The following is a 23,765-nucleotide window of genomic DNA, read 5'->3' as shown; positions in this document are numbered from 1 at the left end:
ATGACAAAGAACATGGGGCCAGTAGAGAATGATTGCTTCACGGCTGGGTGGCTTCATGCTATTGACGAATGAACAGAAAAAGATAAAATGGAAAAGTCATGATGCTAAGTGAAAATGTCAGAAAAAGCAATTATCAGAAATGGACAGAGTACCTGATGTATTTGAAGGTAGTTATAATACTACTTTCTCTCCGATTAATATATCTAGATAACGATGTTTTATCATAATAGTGGTTCATTTATTCCCCACTAGTGGGTTGTATGCATCTCTATCTGCCACATAACTGATGTATTAAGTGTGAGCGGAGAGGTAAAGACATGAAAAAACATCAACAAATATAGCGGTGAGTGTGTCTTCATCCAAGTGGTAGAATAGATTTCAATAGTGAGTTGGCTAGGTGTCATACATAAACATAGCTAGCCTTAAAAAAACAAGGGGGAGGACGGCATCTTGTCCTTGTAGTCCCAACGTCTAGACATCAGCATGATTCACACAAAAACATGTCATGGAAACTTTTCAAAATATTCTTCCATTTATGCTTTAAACATGCATGTAACTTAGTACTGGTAAAAAAAACCCCTCTTTGCTCTACAATTAGCACTGCAGCTTTTTCCAAAAACAGTGTTGCTCAAGAGCACAGCATTAATACAGCTGTGATTTAAAAGGCATATCAGCTCTATACCGGCTACATCTGCAGAGTTCAAATAAAAGGGCTGTATTAGTTGTGGTGTAACTGCAGCTCATAGTGACGGAAGCGGAGGACAGAGGATGGTTTGGTAAGTGCGCTCCACATCCCAGTGTTTGGACACGGCTCAGCTCGGCATTGTTTATCATGAGCCGAGACAGAGGCGTGCCAAAGGGATTGGAGAGTGTGGCTCGTCTCCATTTGAATAGATCTCATTTCGATGCCAGGAAATATAGACACATAATATCATTTTGGGCACTAGTCACATTCCAAATTAAAAGGCACATTTAGGATTTGGGCCCATTTCTGAAAAAAAAGGGGGGGGCATCAAAGCCGCTGAAACTGGCGTTGGTTTTAAGTGGGGTAAAAATTAAAGGCTGTGTCACTTTCTTCACAACTAAAGTCTCCTCTGGGGCATTTACACATCTCATATTCCAATACACTTTTTCACATTTCACAAAAATATTTGTCTTGCATTAAGTGGGTATATCCTAGTGAGACAAGTGACACTGTCATGCACAGGCATTCAAGTGGGACTACAGATCATCTGAATGTGAGCAGAGTAAGACAGCAGACTGCTATGAGACAGTAAAAAGACGAAAGATATAACATGTGTGAAAAGAATAGTCAGTGTCCTCCAAAAACCTTCTATCTCCAATGACACCATGTAACATAATTGACAAGTGACACGGATCTTAAGTGTTTTTAATGTTTCTCACAAGAGCAAGATTGAGTAGAACTAAAAAAGTATCCTGAAAGTAAAAAAAAAAAAAAAAAGGGTCCCATGCTGGCCCTCCTGCAGATATGAGGTTTTTGCAAGGACACTGAGTAAATGTAATGCAGTTTTGTGACATGTCTGAAATCAAAACACATAAGTGAAGGAGTGCACGATAGTTCACACCTGGCCAGGCACCACTGCTCTGGAGAACAGCTTGTTCAGCTGAACCAGCTCGTTGGGAGTGGTGTCAAACTTGAGCGCAATGCTGTTCAACGTGTCCCGCGATTCCACCTGGACCACAAAACAAGAGAGAGGTACAGAATATCACACTCCTGGTTCTGTTGAGGGCATTTCTCAAATCAGTGAGAATACATATGACTCCCTGCAATACAATATGGGGCATGGGTTTTTCTTATGTGGAAAGTGTCTTGCTGTGTGCAAGGAAAAAGAAACTTAACACACACACAAAAAAAGTCACAAAACAGAGGCTGGACAAAAAACCCTATTAAGTGTCAGAATTATTTTTTTGTTTTTGTGGATTTTTTTTCTCCCCAATTGTACCCGGCCAATTACCCCACTCTTCCGAGCCGTCCCTGGTGCTGCTCCACCCCCTCTGCCGATCCGGGGAGGGCTGCAGACTACCACATGCCTCCTCCGATACATGTGGAGTCGCCAGCCGCTTCTTTTCACCTGACAGTGAGGAGTTTCGCCAGGGGGACGTAGTGTGTGGGAGGATCACGCTATTCCCCCCAGTTGCCCCTCCCCCCTGAACAGGTGCCCTGACCAACCAGAGGAGGCACTAGTGCAGTGACCAGGACACATACCCACATCCGGCTTCCCACCTGCAAACACGGCCAATTGTGTCTGTAGGGACGCCCGTCCAAGCCGGAGGTAACACGAGGATCCGCTACCCGGGTACCTTGTGTCGGAATTATTTCAATGCATAAATGTAGTTTTGAATATTGTGTATTATACTTACTACATTGTTTGCACATACTGTAGATATTGGGATGTTGCCAAAACTAAAAGCCACAGTCTGTCAGCTCAAACATGTCAGCAGCTCACTAGCAATGTCACTCAGTCCCCTGGACTGCAAAACTACTGGCAGAAATATGAAGTGATATCAATGTCAACAAAAATCTTGTGTTACCTTGTGACTTGCTTATGGACTATCACGTGTCCTTCTCTACCCATAGCAGTAACACTATTGTATGCAAAATGCGCATTTTAATTCTTTTTCGAATCGAAAGAAAACTAGCCTCCTGTTCAAAACTGTTTTCCTCATTGGTGCAAGTAGAGAAAGATGCAGTGTTGCATGTGACTCGGGTTAGACGCATCATGTGGGCTGACTTTGGGACAGTGCACCTACATTCTGTGCTCAGCTGCTGCATCCTGCAGTGTGACACAGGTGTGTTTGCTTGTCTCCACCAGTTAAAATCCACACACCAGAGATGTGCTCTCGGTGTCGTAGCTGGTTAAGTAGCTAGCTAACATGTCCTGCGGGGTTTCCACCCTCCAAAAATAACGGAGGACAGACATGTCAGAAACTCGTGTGTTTGAGAAAAGGGCGTGTGTGAGAGATGCTATCTCAGGGGAGCGAGCTCGGGGTAAACAGACAGGGTATGTAAAAAGGCAGGGCTGACACTCAGCTTTATGTAATTAGGGGATAATGGTGCAGTGTGTTTTAGCAGAGCAGTCATGGGGCTTGTGGTTCAGATCCCTCGATGGTGCTGCGTTTGCATACACCCGTGTGTGTGTGTGTGTGTGTGTGTGTGTGTGTGTGTGTGTGTGTGTGTGTGTGTGTGTGTGTGTGTATTTGCTGCACGTGCATCCGTGCGCACACACTTGGGAAAACAGCCTGACAATAACATTGAGGAATGTCAGCTTCTCCAAATTCTTAACATGACAGTTTCTCTCCTGGAGGATATTCTTGCACTGAGACAGACAGACAGACAGACAGACAGACAGACAGACAGACAGACAGACAGACAGACAGAAAGATGGACAGATAGACAGACGGACGGACGGACAGATGGATGGACAGACGGACAGACAGAAAGACAGATGGACAGACAGATGGACGGACAGATAGACATACGGGAGGACAGACAGACAGATGGACGGACGGACAGATAGGCAGACAGACACAGACAGACAGACAGATGGATAGACAGACAGAGGGACAGATGGACAGACACACAGATGCAGACAGAAAGACAGAGGGACAGACAGACAAGACAGACAGACACAGAGACAGACAGACAGACACACACACACACTTAAGAGTCATAGGGCAGTGATAAAACCTCAGGAGACGTGCGAGTCAGGATAACCAGACAGACAACGGTGAAGAATTAACCGAGGATGATGTCATGCGAGACACTCACACATGACATGAACAAGATCATTTTCTGAGACTACACAGAGAGGAGAAGGGCTACGGTGGAGGAATGAGAAGGAGAAGCAGACATACACAAACTCAGAAGCCCTTGCCAACCTATGAAGTTCAACACCACGCACAGGCATCTTATGCATCTCCAGGCAGCAACTGAAAGCCCTGATTAAATGTAAAATTGAAAACAATTTCATCTATGACTTAGACCTGCACTTGTATTGCAGCTCAGGGAGGTAACATATTGAGAGAGCAAATCCTTTGCAAAGTCAGAGACAGTGGGTGAGAACAGAACCGTGCAACAAGCAATAACTGCTTTTGAAATGCAGCTCATTGGAATTAATCAGGAATCAGGAACAATTTATTGTCATTTCTTACATGTACTTGCATACACAAAGAAACAAAATGTCATTCTCCAAGCCCACAGCAGTGCAACACAAAAAACACATCCAAAATTTCCCAAAAACGACACCACCAAAAACATACAAAAAGAGAGAACAAAGCAAAGAAAAAAAAAACCCAATAACAACTCCACAACAGTTAACAATACAATCCACTCAGTGCAGCATAGTCCAAAAAAAAAAAAAAATTCCTCTGTTCAGACAACAAACTCCAGCCAGGATGACTGTTGGAACTTCCGGTCTGCATGGGCTAGCAGTTAGCTTAGCCAGCCCTACCTCCGCATCCTGCCAGACTGCTCTTGGTGGTCTGGCAGAATTAATTAATTAGAATTAATATTCTAAATATGAAATATACAAAGCCTATGAATTAACTAGGATGGCATGGGATAATCCCAACAAACTCTTGCTCTACATGCAACAGAAGAGAAATAAATCATTCATTAGGTTAGTGCCAGGCACAATATTATCGATATTATCGATAACCCTGTGGTTCGAACCCAGGACCTTCTTGCTGTGAGGTGACAGCACTAACCACTGCGCCACTGTGCTGCCCAATCCATGAACCCCATGATGAACCCCAGTTGTATTCTTAAATATAGTATTTTTGCAAATGTGAGCAGATATTGTGATAGATATTGATATCGGTCTAAAGTTCCCTATGATAATAATAATAATAATAATGGATTACATTTATATAGCTCTTTATCTAGACACCCAAAGCGCTTCACATTGAAGGGGTAAACTCACCTCAACCACCACCAATGTGTAGCACCCACCTGGGTGATGCACAGGAGATAGTATTTTCCATATTGCCCAGTACTACATCAAGTACAGTAATAAAGCCTATTACTTTGCAGGGCTGAGTGACATCCAAGGATGTAAACCTGAGCAGATGATAGTCTTTATGGATGGAAAGGATGCAAGTCTGGTACTGGAGTGTGGCATGGGAAAACTGTAGAATGAGCTGGTATTAAATTATACTAAGTAAGGACTGAGGTTGTCCAAGGAACTAGGTAGGACCCAGGGGGTGGACAGCACTATGCCGAAGCTGGTGCACTGCTGAGACTGGATTGGAGCAGCACAGACTGTGTCCGACTGTGTTGTATTGGATGTCCTGCCTCCTGGGGGAGCAGTAAGCAGATCTGAGGTGAGTCACGCTGCCGGGACCAAGTCTTGCTGAGTCAGCTGTGTGTGGAACTTTGTTTGGAAAACAATGAACAAGGCCGAATGAGGATGAATTGGCTGGAAGGGCGCTGTGAGGCTGAGCTAGGCAGGATGGATTAGTTTTACTTTGTAGGACTTCGGTGAACAGAACTGCTTCCTACTGGACAAGCCTGGGCAGTGCTAGGTAAAGGATAGACGGGACTTGAGTATCTTCGGCCTCAGTGAATGAATGGGGTTGAACTGCACAGATTATTGGGTGCAGGTGGTTGTTACTGGATAACAAAAGTATGAGAAGCAGGCTCCAATGTTTGGTTTTCGAAAGATCTTAAACTGCCTTTATGTTGCCTTGGATGGCAAACACTCATCATATATGGTTAGACTATAAAAATACTAGTACGAGTAAACAAAATTAGTGTAGGAAATAAGAAATATAATTGATTGATTAATTAATTGACAGATAATGTAAGAGATAAAACTGTCTGTAAAACTAGCCCTCAAATTTTGCCCTGTTCTAAAAACAGATCCCCTTCATGGGTTGAAGCAGAGATACACGACAACAGTAGTTTGTTGAGCTGATTAAATTGGCTCGCATGTTAATGTTAATTTGATCATTCTCCAGGAGCAAATCACATTCAAATACATCCTCTATAAATCAAAATACTGTTTGATACCTCTAGAAGTTCACTGCACATTCATCAGGCCAGATTTAATCCAATGATTTGATCAAATCTGAGATTAAGCTAAACAGAGGTACAGCACAGCCTCCGACTTCCACACCATAACAAAAATACACCTGCATTCTGAACAAAAGTGGCAAAAGAAAAACAAAAAAAAGCAATTGCCAATTGTTCTAACAATTAAGCAAAGAGATGAAAATGAAGATATGGAGGTGGGTACCTTCTCAACGAACATGAAAAACATCTCTTGTTTGTCTCCTTGTAACTGTGTCTTTCATATAAGCCCTTTGACAGTACGGTAGATGACAGTGTCAAGGACCTGGGTGATTTATTGGTCATCTCATCAGATTTGGAAGGTGGATGCTACAGCTTCATGTTGACAACGCTGTCATATCATGTTGATAAATATCCTGTATCGAAGAGTAGAGGTGTCATTGAGATCCATAGCATGGTGTCTGTGACACTGAAGGAAAGCAATTACATGCACATCCTGTAGGTGCAAGGCTATAAGAACATCATCAATGAAAGAAAAAAAAAAGGGGGGGGGGTAAATAATGCCTGCACACTGACTAAGCCACAAAAGGTTAATAGGACAACGTTGGAATGGAGGAGTTGGATGCGTCTTCCCAAAAAGAAACTCTTACTGTGGTGCTAAACCCAAAAAACATATACTTTAAAAACCACATCCAAGGTTGTAGGCTAGCGCTCACCAATTTATTTTGGCCAGCAAAACATGCTAACGTTTTAGCCTACTGCTACAGGCCTTCATCAGAGAATGAGTGTAACTAATGGCATGTGATCTATATAGGGCTTCACAGTGGTCACATGATACAGGACATGAAATGGTCACATGACACATCAGCAAGGTCACATGCAAAGGTTACATGAGCAACAGGGGATTTTAACATTCATATAGATAATAACGTGGACAATAATGCCAAAGATCTCTTTGAACTACTTGACACTTTGGTCTCTCGCAACATGTGAAAGAGCCCACGCACACTCGAGGCCACGTTCTACATTTGGTTACTAGTAAAGGTCTCGACACTTCATCCGTTACGATTAAGGACTTGGCCCTTTTTGATCACTGCTGTGTCTTCTTTGACTTACTGATCGCACTGGATGTTCAAACTAGCTTTGTATCTGTTAAGAAGAGGTATATAAATGAAAGTGCTAGTGCGAAGTTTATGAAGACAATAACTATATCACAAACCATGAATTCAGAGTCAGTTGATGTACTCCTGGACAATTTCAACTTGAACATTTTGAATGTCATGATGTTGTTGCACCGATAAAAGTCAAGAAAACTCTGAGCAAAAAGAAGGCACCTTGGAGAAATACCATGACGCTAAAAGCCCTGAAAAGAGAATGCAGGGAAGCCGAACGCAAATGGAGGAAAACTAAACTTCAAATCCAGTACGACTTGTATAAACAAAGCCTTTCTAATTTTAACTATGAGTTATACAAGGCTAGACAGCTACATTTTTCTAACTTGATTAATGGGATCATTAATAATACCCACACTCTATTTGCCATAGTTGACAAGCTTACAAACCCCCCCAAAACAGATAGCCTCAGAACTCCTCTCCATAGAGAAATGTAATGAATTTGCTTGCTTTTTTGTTGAAAAAAATTAAAACTATTAGACATATCATCAATACCACACAGTCAAGCAATAAAACTATGCAGCCTCTGCAACTGCCTAGAAATAATCTGGTCATTATGTCACAATTTAATACCGTTGATCAAGAAACTCTAGCAGAAACAGTTTGGCATCTTAAATCGTCAACATGTCTCAACACACTGCCGTCTGATTTTTTTTAAACCATTTTTAACTCTGTAAAAACGGAGTTACATCAAGAAGTTAATAGTTCACTGCTATCAGGCACTTTCCCAAAGTCACTAAAATAGCTGCCATTAAGCCACTCCGAAAAAAAGAGAACTCTGGATAGCTCTGTGCTAAATAACTATAGACCAGTTTCAAATCTTCCTTTTATAGCTAAGATCATCAAGAAAGTTGTTTCTAATCAACTCAGCAATTTTCTGAACTCAAATGGTAATTTTGACAAATATCAATCAGGTTTCTGACCTAACCACAGTACTGAAACAGCTCAATGTTAAATGATATACGGCTGTATACTGACTCAGGTAAAATATGTGTTCTGGTCTGACTTGATATCAGTGCGGCATTTCACACTGTAGATCACAGAATACTGTTGGACAGGCTGGAACATTGGGAGGACTTTCCGGAGCAGTCCTTAATTGGTTCAGATCTTATTTAGAAGACCGGAGTTACTTTGTCACTATTGGTAGTTATGAATCTGATAGAGCGGCTATGACATGCGGAATCCCCCAGGGATCAGTTCTCGGCCTTCTCCTGTTTTAATCTGTACATGCTGCCTTTAGGCCAAATTCTTCAGAACAACAACATGGATTACCATAGTTATGCAGATAATAATAGATATATCTGGCTCTCTCACCTGATGATCTCAGCCCAATAGACTCACTGTGTCAGTTTGGAGCACATACATGCTTGGATGAGCCAAAACATTTCCTCAATTAAATAAGGAAAAAAACTGATTATTGTGTTTGGCAACAAAGAGAACTATTATAAATGAACAACTGAAGTCTCGAGCTCTAAAAGCCAAAGACCAAGTCTGAAATCTTGGCGTTTTAATAGACTCAGATCTCGCGTTCACTAGCCATATCAAAGCAACCAGTAAAACAGCCTTCTATCATCTTGAAAATATAGCCAGAATCAGGGGTTTGGTATCCCAAAATGACCAAGAGAAGCTCATCCACGCTTTTATTTCCAGTAGAATTGATTACTGTAAAAGTCTCTTAACTGGTGTCCCACAAAGACCATTAAACAAGCTGCAGCTTATTCAGAATGCTGCTGCTAGAGTTTTAACCAGGACCAAGAGAACAGAGCACATTACGCCAGTCCTGAAATCTTTACACTGGCTTCCAGTTAGTTACAGAATAGATTTTAAAGTGCTGCTACTTGTCTACAAATCACTATATGGTGTAGGCCCAGAATACATCACGGACATTTTTGAAGAGTATAAACCAGCTAGGGCTCTAAGATCCACAGAATCCGGTCAGTTAGTTCAGCCCAGAGTCCAAACCAAACATGGTGAAGCAGCATTTAGCTGTTATGCTGCATGCAACTGGAACAAACTACCAGAAGATCTTAGATGTGCCCCAAATATAGCAATTTTTAAAACTAGGTTAAAAACATTTGTTTTTTCTTGTGCCAATGATTGAGCATTAAAACTTGCACCTTATTCCTACTGCACTTTAATTCTGGAAGTAGATCTCAAGTCACTCCCGGCGGCAAAGCGACTATGTTTTTTTGCACTTAGTATTTTCTTTTTATAGTAAGTCTTTTAATTATATTACTTTTTCTAATTACTATTTCAAAGTACATTTTATGTACTTTGTACTCTTAATTATATTTTATATATGGTTGTTCCTATTTGTTTTTATTTGCTGTCTTTTAATTATATTTTGTATGGTTGTTTCTTTTCTGTTTTTATTTGTGTAAAGCACACTGAATTGCCCTGTGTATGAAATGTGCTATATAAATAAACTTGCTTGCTTAACATAGATGGCCTCTTTGACTCACCATTCAAACTATCATTCCTCACTATCAAGGATGTGCACTTCTTCATCCTTGAAAGAGTGGCCACTGGCCTGTAGATGGGTGTAGACTGCGGAGTCCTGGCCTGATGTGTTAGCTCTCCTGTGTTGTGCCATCCTCTTGGCCAGCGTCTGTTTAGCTTCCCTGATGTACAAGTCACGGCAGTCCTCCTGGCACTTAACAGCGTACACGATATTGCTGTTTGTGCCGGGCACCCGATTTTTTTTTTAAAGACCATTGTCATCACTTCCCTTCCATCTTACGTGTGGGATTCAACGGACATGATAAACACCTTAAAGACAGTGGCTGATCTAAGCAGTGATGCATACCTAGTCACAATGGACAGACAGAATTTATTTACCAATGTCGACCAACAGGGTGGATCGAATGCGCTGTCCCAATTTCTGGATAAAGGACCACCTGGGATTATACCAAGTACTCAGTCAGTGTATAAAGGATCTGGCTGAAATTGATCTTTATAAAAATATTTTTATGTTTGAGAAAGTGTCTTCTTTATACAGGCAATGCAAACGGACTGCCATGGACAGCAAAATGTCCCCTAATTTTAGTTCCCTATACGTAGCCTGTTTTGAAAACGATTGCCTTCTCCTCTGAAAATCTCTCCCGTAACCACATCAAACTATGGCTACCTTATGTGGATGACATTTTCATGATCTATGATGGTTGTGCTGACGGTTTATGGCTGTTTTATGAGCATCTCAATCGCTGCCATGAACATTTAAAATTTACCATTAATCACGATGTCCAATGAACCAGTTTTTTTTGGACATTTTTGTAAAATGTGAGGGCAGGACATCGGTGACAGACCGGTTTAGCAAGGAAACCGACAAATGTTCTTTTTTTTACACGGGCAATCACTCCATCCAGTCCACTTGAAAAAAGCTTCCCCATCAGCCAGTTTAGCCCTATCAGGAGAATCTGCACTAAACAAACAGATTATGACAAACAAGCAGATGAATTACAATACAGATTCAAGGAACGAGGGTACAATGAAAGGTGGGTAAAAGCTGTACGAGACAGGTTCAGCACTGTTACATATGAAGAATGCCTTATCAAAAAAGAAAAAACTCCACCAAATAATGGTCCTAGGTGTTAGGGATGGGTACCAAAACCCGCTATGAAATGGTCGGGCACCGTAACTAAATTATCTAAGACCGTAGCATTGATAAGCTCCGGTGTTAACTGTTCTGCTATCGGTATTGGAGAAATTAAGAATATAAATTTCCTATTCATTTAGGAGACATAAATGTTAGCTTGCACCATTTATCTCACCAACTCCGTTTCTAATTTGCAATAAGATTAAGACATTTGCCATTTTCACTATTCACAATCCAGAAGAGAGATCTCTTGGAGCCTGCCGAATGTGCGAGGTGAGGGGCGAGGCCAGCTCTCTGCCTCGTTCGCCCTCTCTCTGACAAGCACGCGCGCGCACGTACACACACACACACACACACACACACACACACACACACACACACAGCGCTTGCTCTTCGTGACAATGGTGGACAGAGAATTGAACGGTCAAAAGTCTGGTTACACTTCACTAGATTTGATGCTGGCAATGCTCGCTGCCACAAGTGCTACAAGTCTTTTGCATGTAAGGGTGGAAACACAAGTCATCTTTCGAACTATTTAGCTAAAATGCATCAAATACAGGCAGAGAAATGCAGTTTTCAACCGCCTAGCTCGTCGTTCATTTCTCGCTGGCCCATCCACTGCAGGTATGTTATGTATGCTAGCAGCCTAAAGCCCACATGGAGTTAACTAAATTATACAAACATGGGTTCATAATTAAAAGTAACACTGCCCAGACATGTGATAATAAAGCAATGTTGAATCCGTTATTAATTTTTTGTTTTTTTATCTCTTAAAAAAATAAAAAGAACCGAAAAGAGTACCGTTAAAGTACCGGCTTGATAAGCAGTATCGGTAAGAGTAGTGGTACCATTAAAATCTTAACGATACCCATCCTTGCCTAGGTGCTACTAAAAATATTCAGCCCTGGGTGAAGATTTTGAAAAAACAATTCAAAACCACTGGCACCTTTTGAGCTCTGATACACTATGTGAAAATGAATTCAAATATTTTCCCAAAGTAGAGAACAGACATCCCCCCAACTTGAGAAAAATGCTGGTGAAATCTGATCTCGTTCCTGCTAAAAACTTCCTTGATCCTCCACTGGGGAATTATGTGTGGCTCCTGCTCCCAGAGCAATTTTACATAAAAGCGTAGCACATACATCCACCCGATAACAGGAAAAACAATGAAAGTAAGAGGCATTATATCTTGTTTCACAAGAAATGTAATCTATCTTGTCAAATGCCCATGTGGCTTAGCATATGTAGGAAAAACACAAAGAGCACTAAAAACTAAGATAGCAGAGCACAGCAGCTAGATCCCTACCCAGCACCAGCATCACCCGGTGGCTTCTCTCAGATACACTGACATTGAGCACATTGGATCTCCGAGAAGAGGAGGCGACTTATATTCCCTCTTACTCCAAAGTTGTTGTATGTTTTTTTGGGGGGGGGGGGTCCCCCCCCTTTTCTCCCCAATTGCACTTGGCCAATTATCCTACTTTCCGAGCTGTCCCAGTCATTGCTCCACCCCTTCTGCAGATCCAGGGAGGGCTGCAGACTACCACATGCAGCCGCTTCTTTTCACCTGACAGTGAGGAGCTTCACCGGGGGGAGGTAGCGTGTGGGAGGATCATGCTATTCCCCCGAGTTCCCGCTTCCCCCTGAACAGGCGCCCCCAACTGACCAGAGGGGGTGCTAGTACAGCGACCAGGACACATATGCACATCTGGCTTCCCACCTGCAGACACGGGAAATTGTGTCTGTAGAGCAGCCTGACCAAATTGGAGGCAACACAGGGATTCGAACCGGGATCCCCGTGTTGGTACGGGATAGACTGCTTCGCCACCCAGACGCCCTTACTCCAAAGTTTTTATATTTTCACTCTCCAGAATCACACCTAGAGGTCTGAATCAAGAGTATGGGATCAAACTTTTTCTCTAAAACAATTACAAATGATGGTAGTATTTCTCTCCCTCTCTCTCTCTCGTTATTTTTGTATATTCTTAGACCTTAACACATTTAAAAATGGCTAAATGTTAAATTTTATAAATTCAACATTTGTCTTTTTCCTTATTTGATCTAGTTTACTTTTTATGGGGGGGGGGTTAGACCCAATTTCTGTACAAGTCAAGGTTTCTTCTCCTTTAATTTAATAACATTTTTGAGCGTAGGTGTTGTAGATTGATAGACTGATATATGGGATGATGAATCTGATATGTGTATACATAAATTGCATGTTTGACAGTATGGCTTCTGTATTACTATTTTTTTCCATGTACTTTATTTTTTGTCTATATACTTCATTGTATTGTTAATTGTTTTTGGATGTTTATCACCCTGGGTGAGTTGGACAGTTAACTACACCTGCCATCATGGAGCTTGTCAGCCTGTTGGTGTACATGATGTATAAATATGGGTGTGGTCTCCATTTTCAAACATTTAGACCTGACAAAGATCCGTGTCTGTGCACAGGGATTATCCCCCCTTTTTTACATCGATCATGTCTGTGACACAAACCACACACACACACACACACACACACACACACACACACACACACACACACACACACACACACACACACACACACGAGGACTCCTCATTGACTACACTCATTCCCTTGCCCTTAACCATTAGGTCATGTCTAACCTTAATCCGTACCCTAATTCCAACCTAATCCTAGTTCTAATCTTAGTTAAACCCATCTTCAAACACTAAATTAGACCATTAAAGAAGTGAGGACCCCCCAACATGTCCTCACTTTGCAAAATTGTCACCACTCTGATGGTTGAAATACAACAAAGATAGAAGTACCAGCAAACAAACAAACACACACAACAGCACTTTAAAACACAGTCATAAAAATAGCAAAAACACAGAAAAACAGGACCCAGACATAATTGCTTTGCTGCGCTGAAACTTAATAGCTACATCCCAAGAGAACTTACAACCCCTTGTTCTATACTTATGCCAGTGTAATATCCTCGGTACATGGCTAGCATTTTAAGATTAGAGAGCGAATATACCTGAGGGAGGGACAAAAAGTTTTCTCACTTTACTCAGTTAATAACTCAAACTGGTCAGCATAGATACAGAGGCAGCGGCACCTTGATTCTCCCATATGTGCCATTTGCTACCTTGTTGTCCACAAGCCTTTTATTTCTAGTTTCATGGCTCTGTTGTTGCCCCGCACAAACTGACCTACAGGACATTAGCATCTATTGGACATTCATGCCAGCTAATACTTAAAGCAAATTTCTACTCTGCTGTGATTGTTGTCATATGAGGCACCATCTTAAAATTGATCTCAGTGGAAATCAAGTGAAATGTATACCATTATAAAACTGAAAAATAAAAGACAATAACCTACCATCACTCTAAACAGAAAAACATATTGCTTAATTATTACCACACAACGCAAAGGTTAAGAAAATAGAACCCTGAATTATATTGTGTTTGCTTGATACTTTGCATCAAGAGATTAGTCAATCAGTACAAATTAAGAATACCTTGACACTCATTAAATAGGCTAGACATTATCAAACCAGAGACAGGGAGAGGTTGTTTGTTTGTTTTCTTTATTAAATCAGAGTTGGTGCGACATTGTTGTTCAGCATTGGTCCTTTGAGATTAAGTGAGGTTATCAATCACAAATGGATTGCCTGTCAAAAAGATTTTCCTTGAATGGCGTTGACTCAAAAACAAAACAAAGTTTGCGGGACTCAACCGCTTTCCTTCAGGAAAGTTTAACCATACAGACATGACACGTTTAGAAAAATAATAATAAAAGAAGTGAGAAATCAACACTAACGATCCATTATCTGGTCCATCGATTATTAACAATTTCCAAATTTTTTTTGTGGACCCCCCCCTTTTTCTCCTCAGTTGTATCCGGCCAATTACCCCACTCTTCCGAGCTGTCCCGGTCGCTGCTCCACCCCCTCTGCCGATTTGTGGTGGACTGCAGACTACCACATGCCTCCTCCGATACATGTGGAGTTGCCAGCCGCTTCTTTTCACCCGACAGTGAGGAGTTTTGCTAGGGGGACATAGCGCGTGGGAGGCTCATGCTATTCCCCCCAGTCCCCAGACAGGCGACCCGACCGACTAGAGGAGGCGCTAGTGCAGTGACCAGGACACATACCCACATCAGGCTTCCCACCCGCAGACACGGTCAATTATGTCTGTAGGGACGCCCGACCAAGCTGGAGGTAACACAGGGATTCGATCCAGCGATCTCCGTATTGCTAGGCAATAGAATAGACCACCACGTTACCCAGACGGCCAATAATTTCCAGGTTTAATTTAAATGGAATAATGAACACCAAATATATGAGTAGTCTTAAAAAAAGATGCAAATGTTGAAATAAAATAAAAACAGACCTGTCCTGGCACTGTATAAAATCCCTAAAAAAAAAGAAAGATAGGGGAATGCTATTGTTTTCACAATTATCAAACTTTCCGCATTTTCAAGGCTAAGTCTTGAATCCAGCCTGCTCCCCTGGTCCCTCAGAGTAAGTGACTAAGTCTGATTCTATGATTCTTAAATGTGTCGACTTTGTTTATTGTGATCGGTGTGATTCTATAACAACTAATATTCAAGAGCTGATCATGAGTCGGCATCACAGTCACACAAGGTAAATCATCCTTGTCCATCACAGTAACTATATTGGCAAAAAGTAATGGAAAAACGTATTAAATTACAATAGAATGAAATAACCACTAATAGATGTGCTGCCATTACTAAAATGGCAGGACATCTGATCTGGCCAACCTAGGAAATGTAGTCATTGATTGCAATGCAAGAGGAGCTGTCTCTAAATTACTGGCATAAGACATCCAAATGTGACCCACTGATAAAGACCTATTATTGACTAAATGACGAGGGGGGGGGGCAGAGAGACAGAGATAGAGAGAAGGTGACATTACAATCAAGATCATAGCTTCTAACGCCAGGTAGACCAGATGTCCTTATCCTTTGGATCAATAAAGCCCATTTTTCACCAGAAAGTACAGATGAATAATTAAGTCACTTCCTCCCAGGGCGATGTCTCTCCTTAAGGAACATGAGTAAAAGAAAGCCCTGGCCGCCATCTTGAGGGTGACTGACATCTAGCTAGGACACACTGATCCAGCAAGGGTAGTCAGCTTGATGGCCAGACTCAATTAAAGAGACCGTTCTTCTTTGGTAAGAACAAGTAACTTGGAGAGTTAATCTATGACTAGAAAGAAATGCAAGTGGGCATGACAGAGGTAGATGCAGAGGACAGGAAGAGATGGAAATGGATGATCCACTGTGGTGATCCCTAATGCAGCATTTCCCAACCCAATCCTCAAGAAACCCCTATCCTGCAGATTGTCATTGTAACCCTGTATAGGTATCCCTGCTTGTATTTACTCAACCAATCATCTCACAGCACTTCATTATGCAAGGTGTGCAACATCTGACATAATTCATTGCTGATTGGTTGAATAAATGCAAACAGGTACTTATTTAGGATTGCAAAGAAAATCTGCAGGATAGGGGTTCCTTGAGGACTGGGTTGGGAAGCACTGCCCTAACGGGAGAAGCAGAAAGTGCTAGTAGTAAGTAGTAGATGATGGATGGATGGCTACATGGATGGATGGATAAATATTAACACGCAAGATAGCAGCCCTCCACAGCCAGATAAACATGGACTCTAAATCACAACAAAACCCATTACGCGTCCAAACAGCCCTGCACACGCTCTTTAGTAGAGGGATGGGGGAAGACTGTTTTGCGAAGAATAACGCAACTACAATAGCACCAAGGCAAAAATTATTGTAATTTACAGCCAGGGAAAAGTGTTTTCTAAATCTATGTTGAATAAGGAGGATACAGAGCAGAGGTAAAAATGCCAAGTTGTAGCAATGTAAAACGTGTATGTAGTGGTCCACATAGTATGCACTGGCCAACCTTAGGCCTATATAGCTAGCAGCATGTGTTGAATGAGCACATATACGTGTCTTTACATGCCTATGCTCTTTAATTATGCTCTTTGTTTACAGTGGATATAGTCTTAGTATAACACCAAGCATACAGGCATATCAATGTGCATGTAATATAATAGTACTTCTTACACACGTTCAACTGCTAGGCTAGCTCAGTATTGTTGAGCTTCAACATCAGCATCTTCCCATGCAGCTATGCTGTGCCACAGCCGACTGCTCCTCACACCACATTTTGAAAGGTGTGTTTGTTCTTCAGGGAGGTGTGTTTGAGGCTGAGCCTTCTCACCTGCAGGGCTTGGAGGGACTAAGCTATAAAAAAAATATTTTAGGAGCTATTTTATCACACACCAAACAATATACGTATATATATAAAAAGAAGGACTGGAAATAAATAAATAAGTTCATCCTTCTACCATGTCTTAAAACTTTTTGAAAGGATCGCAGGCTAGATTAAGGTGAAAATATTTATATGGTATTTTGTATTGCAATGGGCATTGTTATCAGCATTTTATTATACTATTTTCTGATATGACTGTTTATATTTTTGCACTCACAATTATCCTTATCAAAGTGATGGTTAATTTCTAACCCTCTTTGTCTGTTTATCTGTCTCTCTCGCATCATTTTGCATCACACTTCTTGCTCTTGAATAAGTTGCCTAAAACATTGCTTTGGAAAAACTAAAAACGTATACAAAAAACAAGAGCTGCATGATGTACCCATGAGGCAACAGAGAACAAATTTATGTCTAAATATTTATTAGAAAGAAACCTAACCAAAAACTTTCAAATACACTTCTTTGCAAACACGTGCACATTATTATGTGCAAGCGTTCTCATTTAAACAAACAAATGAATGGAGTTCATCTAGTCCACTTCTCACACCATGAGCTGACAAAATCCTGTTCCCTGAATGGGAGTATCTCTCCCACAAAACAACACCTTAGACACTTGAGCACCTTGTTTGATTGGTAACTGAAATAATTTTGGCGGCACATTGGCGCAGTGGTTAGCACAGTCGCCTCACAGCAAATAGGTTCTGGGTTCAAGGCCCGGGGTAGTCCAACCTTGAGGGTCGTCCCAGGTCGTCCTCTGTGTGGAATTTGCATGTTCTCCCCGTGTCTGCGTGGGTTTCCTCCGGGTGCTCCAGTTTGCTCTCACAGTCCAAAGACATGTAAGTCAGGGGAATTGGCCATACTAAATTGCCCCTAGGTATGAATGTGTGTGGATGTGTGGGTGTATGTCGTTCCTGTGTGATGGCCTGGCGGCCTGTCCAGGGTGTCTCCCCGCTTGCTGCCCAATGACTGCTGGGATAGGCTCCAGCATCCCCGCGACCCTGAGAGCAGGACTAGCGGTTCGGATAATGGATGGCTGGATGGATGAATTAATTTCAAAAATGTTGATGTCCTGGAAAATAAAAATAAAATGTATAAAATCCAAAGTCCAAAAGGTTTTCTTTTAATTTTTGCTCCGAGATAAAAAAAAAAAGGCAGCACATTAAACAAGCCACACAAAGGCAAATCATAATCAATGCGACGAACAGAGTGTGCCATCAAACTAGAAATAATGCTCAAGCAAATGGTTTAATCACCCATAATGCCATATCAGAGGCGCTACCACTTTGGCAATTCATGAGGGATGAAGCCCGGTTTTAGCATGTCAGTTGTCATGGCGATTTTGTCGTTACTACCCTTAAGGCATGTGTACTTTGTGCAAATGGACCTTTACTGCACATTTAGAGACCTAATTTTAGAACAATTACAACAAAGGCATAAAGTCACATTATTCTCACAGACCATGTGGAGAAAGTTCCCTGTAACACTTCCACATTTTTATCTTCTCGTCGCAGGTGGACCCGAACTCAGGAGTCTCCTTGTATACCTAATGATTACAAGTCTTTAAACCTCAAACAGTGCAGAGGCAAGGAGCCCAAGAAAAACAAACGAAAAAGGGGTTACAAATGTTGGAGGTCTGTGCATGAGGCAATGCCATGTCTGGGAGGAGATACGGATATGACAAGGGGTGTCATCCTATCATTAACACAGAACATCGCATCTGGGTGGCGTGGCGGTCTATTCTGTTGCCTCCGAACGTGGGAATCACTGGGTTGGAATCTCCGTGTTACCTCCGGCTTGGTTGGGCATCCCTACAGACACAATTGGCCGTGTCCGCAGGTGGGAAGCCGGATGTGGGTATGTGTCCTGGTCGCTGCACTAGCGCCTCCTCTGGTCAGTCAGGGCGCCTGTTCAGGGGGGAGGGAGAACTGGGGGGAATAGCATAGTCCTCCCACCTGCTATGTCTCCCTGGAAAAACCCCTCACTGTCAGGTGAAAAGAAGTGGCTGGCGACTCCACGTCTAGCGGAGGAGGCATGTGGTAGACTGCAGCCATCCCCGGATCAGCAGAGGGGGTGCAGCAATGACTGGGACGGCTCAGAAGGGGGGGGGGATGCGACTGGGGAGAAATAAGGAGGGGGGGGGGGGAATCCAAAAAAAAAAAAAAAAACAAAACAAAACAAAGAAAAAAGCAAACACAAAAACCGGAAGCTTGCCCCAGCTAACTATAGATCTTAAAAAATGAAAAGTGAAGAAAAATGTTTTGTCTTCATACCGTTGCTCCTTTGTGAAATGTAAACAATAGCTGCTGCCTCCAGCATTGAACTTCAGCATGTAGATGGAGCATTTAGTCCACGAGGGATTTTAGCACAGGAATTTGACTGAATGGTAACATAATGAGCTGCTAATGTTTGGGGCTCATTTCTCTGTCCCTTATCTACCTTCATCCATTCACCTGTCTTGTTCTCATCAATCCAAGAGTCCACTTCTTTCGTCGCTGACACACATTCCCCTCCGCAACCCTCCTCCCCTCATCCCTCTATTCGTCTGCCCTCTTCCTCTTAACGTCGACACATCTCTCGTCTTCCATCCCTTTTTTCATCATCTCGTCCTTGTTCTCCTGCACTCTTACTAGGAGCTCCGAAAAGGCAGAAACAGTGGTAATCTCCTTGGCAACCCAGGATTGAATAATGCAATCAGGGGTTTGTGATTTGCCGGATGACGTGGCGTCAAGCTATGTTTTTGTGTGCATGCGCACAAAAACATTTGTGTATGTGTCTGTGCACATTCGTGTATATGCAGACACACCTGGCTCTTCGTGGATGACTCATCTAGTGCCCGCAACCCCTCAAATGCCCAATGTGTCTCCCCTCAGCCCGAATCACCAAGCAGTAATCGATTCAACATGCAGACGGAGCGACACTGAGTGACCATGCCACGGTCATTACCAGCCATCACCGTCCTTCGCTGTGATGGAATTGTGACAGAATTACAACATGCATAGATCGAATTGGAGAATTTATAAAACGAGTGCAAGTAATTAGCAATTAACTGCATCTGGATATACTGTTAAAGTGAATGACCATTTTCTAGTAAATTAATTGGTAGCTTGCTATGACCCCCCCATCCCCGCCACACACACGCACACAAACACGTAAAATATTATGCTCTCTGACTCATCGTGATATGGGCAGAGACAGTTCCACTATGCACACTATGGATGGGTAGTACTTTGGGTACAATCTGGAATTAATGCACAGGAGACCAACAGTGCCACGTACGTTTAATGTTCAGATTGTATCAGAAAATTAAATGTGAGGAGAGATTCTGCTATGCCACTTGCATTCAAAGGATTAAAGACAGTGACAACAGTGGCTTGAGAAGCTCAGGAAAAAAAAAAGTCCAATCATAAAACATCCCGAACTCTCTACAGCAATGTGGACAATGCTAGCTGGTCAACATGTCACTGTTGGCATCGGATCCTTGCGCAAAATCAAAACAGCAGCTCAACGGGAACAGGCTTCCTTGCATGTGTTACAATTGTGATGGGACAAATGAGTACTCCTTGTCTGCCTTTCTTTGACTTTGAATGTCCGTCCCTTTCATGCAATTATTTATTGGTGGAGGGCAAAAGCGTTTCCTTGTGTCTCTCACCTTCGGATTGCTCCGTCTCCAGTTCTGTCTGTGTCTGTCTATCTCCCCATCTATCACTCTGTTGTTCCTAGAGAGTTCACACACTTTTTTAATTGGCTGCAGGTCAGCCAATAGCTGGATGCGGCTGAGTGGGCCAGCACTGTTCGTGTCCGGGCAGATGGGTTGCAGCGGTTCAGATTATTATATCTCAATATTGAAATAAAGAAAAGAATGGGCTAGAGACAGATACGGAGAAGAAAAAAGGGTGGACGGCAGGAGAGCGAGGTTTTATTGATGAAGCAGGCATAAGCGGAAGCTCCCCTCTCCTGTGGGCGTTCGATGACAGATTATGAATTTATCTGCTAGAAAACGGGATGAGAAAACATCGCCTGCCGTACCCCAAGTGCAGGAGATGAGTTTAAGATAAAACTGCTTTTCAAACACCGGAACATTGTCTGCCATGCGTCTCTGTCTGCGCTGGGGCCGCTGTGAGCAAGCGGGAGCAGAGAGATGGCCGTGGCACACTAAGATGGTCTGTCACACCACTTTCAATGTGCTCCATGGGCCCAGTCTCCCCGCTTCATGCTGCAGCGGCACGTCAAGCTGCTGGACACAATCGTTGGTAGCACTCCTTCCATCCATCCATCTATCACATTATCAGTCCTCCAGTAGTGGGGAGAAATATGAGAGAAGGAGAACGAGACAGAGACAGATGCCTGGTAGACAGAGTGAGATGGCTTTTTAATCCTGTGTGATAGAGATGTGAGGATTTTCCCTCCTTTGGTGTATTGTTTACCCCACTGTCAACTTTCCATGCCTCTTTTTATTTCTTCCTCTCTCGCCCTTTTTGCCATCAAGGCCATGACAAAGTGCTTGGCCTTGACAAATATCCTGTCTTAATGGTGTGGATTTCTCATCCCCCGCAAGGGGGGGGCAAGAGCCCTGTCAATCAGCTAGCCTGGGCAGATGGACAGACAGGTGGGGATGGAGGGTGGAGGAGGTGTTGGGCGATGGGGGAGGGGAGCCAATCATGGCAGAACGTATCCACAGAAGGCAGCAACATGCGCAAGAGAGAGAGAGAGAGAGAGAGAGAGAGAGAGAGAGAGAGAGAGAGAGAGAGAGAGAGAGAGAGAGAGAGAGAGAGGCTACACAGCTGGATAAAAGTGGAGCAATTACCAAAATAGAAGGGCATGAATAGAGAGGAGCTGGGAGGAGAGATCAAAAATCCACTGGGGCCAAAATCAATGTGGTTCAGAAATGAGTGCTGTGGTCACTAGGCTACTCTTGTTCGTCAGCCTCCTCCAGTCTCCCTCCTTATTCTCACCAGCTCTCCCTGATCCCCTCCTCTCTCTCCGTCTTCCACTGAACGACAGCCAAAGCTCCAGAAATCCCACTCTCCCTACTGTTGCCACGGCGAAGCGAGAAAAAGCAGCCTGACTGCAGCTGGATTTGAGGGTCATTTCAAGAACACAACCAGGCAAGGCAGAGACAGGCTCCATTTTTACTTCACGCCGGGGAATCTGAGCTCTCTCTACCCTTGTCTCCCTCTGCCGTACTCTCTTTCTCTCTAATTCTCTCATCCCCCCCCTTCTCCTACACAACAGCCAAATCAATACAAATGACAACGCAGTTGGAAGGTCATATGTGAGCGGGTGAGCTCTGTGGTGGAATGTTAGCTGATAGGTGACACAGTAAAGGTGACACGGTAAGTGAATGGGAAAATAAAAACTGCCGGCAGCCCCCCCCCGCTGGTCCCCTCTCCTCTGGCTTGAGAATGTGCACTAAACACAAAAACAATTCATCTCCCTTTCCATATATTAAAATGCAAAATGTGGCTGGAGCGCTGTGCTTGCTCAAACAGCATGTCCAAGACAGCAGAATAAAGCCACACTGTGCGACGTGATAGGCAGTTTATTAGCTGATGAAGTCTGTCTGTCATTGACAACATCCTCTTCATGTAAGCAGTCACCGGATAACGCACACGTGTTACACTAGTAAAATACAGTAGAAAAATAAAAGCTTCTCCCCCAAACTAATGGGATACTGAGTGAAAGCAGGCAGGGTGCCTTCATAGAACATCGCACCACAACACAGCAGCTACAGCTAGGGCATTAGTGAAGCTACTAAGCTAAGGCAACAGCAAACCCACACGCAAACACACACACATGCACACACAAGCAGTAGTACCGTTAAGAGAGAAAGGAGCAGTAAAGCGCCAAAACCACAGGCACCTACAGACGAGTTGCCTCCACTGCTTTACTCACAGAATATTCGATGGTCCCTTTGGGTCTCTGGAACGACATCCGCCTCCCATCCTTCTTCTCTGGGGTCTTCTTCTGGCCGGTATCTGAAAGCAAGCGAGGCAAGGTACGCATTACATTCATGTTCCTCTCTCCCCAGCTTGTCACAAGCTGCCGTTTCCCAGCCCCGTGGGTAGACAGCTCATTCGTCAACAGTGAGCGTGCGAGCCAGCCAGCGATGTGAGCTGTGAGCGCTGTACTACTTTCTCTCCCTCCTGTTCCCTCTGATTTGATCCTCCTGCTCTCCCCCAGTCTCTCTCTCTCTCTCTCTCTCTCTCTCTCTCTCTCTCTCTCTCTCTCTCTCTCTCTCTCTCTCTCTCTCTCTCTCTCTCTCTCTCTCTCTCTCTCTCTCTCTCTCTCTCTCTCTCTCTCTCTCTCTCTCTCTCTCTCTCTCTCTCTCTCTCTCTCTCTCTCTCTCTCTCTCTCTCTCTCTCTCTCTCTCTCTCTCTCTCTCTCTCTCTCTCTCTCTGTGTCTCACTCCTTCTTACACTAGCCCATACCACACATAGAACAATGACAGGCATTGAATGCTGTTCACCTCGCTCTCATCCTCCTGTTGACTATTACAGAGGACAGAGACTGACCAGAAGGACACTGCTGAGGAGAGGCTGGAACTGAAGTGACTTGTTTGGAGGAGATAAATGGGACAATTTGAGAGGATGGGTTGTGAGGGAGGGGGGCTGTAACCACCGATGGAAGGCGAACAATTTAAGGCTCAGAAGCTGGCATACACCAGGTGATAGGGAT

General features: G+C 43.1%; 1 protein-coding gene across 4 annotated transcripts in view; it reads right to left on the bottom strand.

Moving 5' to 3' along the window:
• Nucleotides 1-23,765, bottom strand: part of oxr1a (oxidation resistance 1a) — a 242,236-nt gene that overhangs the window by 49,862 nt on the left and 168,609 nt on the right. For all 4 annotated transcript variants that reach the window (XM_056285873.1, XM_056285875.1, XM_056285876.1 and 1 more), the window contains 2 exons: nt 22,983-23,065; nt 1,587-1,694 (listed from right to left, as the gene is read on the bottom strand). In XM_056285873.1, coding sequence (XP_056141848.1) covers nt 1,587-1,694; nt 22,983-23,065 — 191 coding nt within the window. The remainder of the gene's footprint in view (nt 1-1,586; nt 1,695-22,982; nt 23,066-23,765) is intronic.

Source organism: Lampris incognitus, chromosome 9 (assembly GCF_029633865.1).
Source record: "Lampris incognitus isolate fLamInc1 chromosome 9, fLamInc1.hap2, whole genome shotgun sequence".
Lineage (NCBI taxonomy): Eukaryota > Metazoa > Chordata > Actinopteri > Lampriformes > Lampridae > Lampris > Lampris incognitus.
This window is presented reverse-complemented; position numbering and strand designations above follow the sequence as displayed.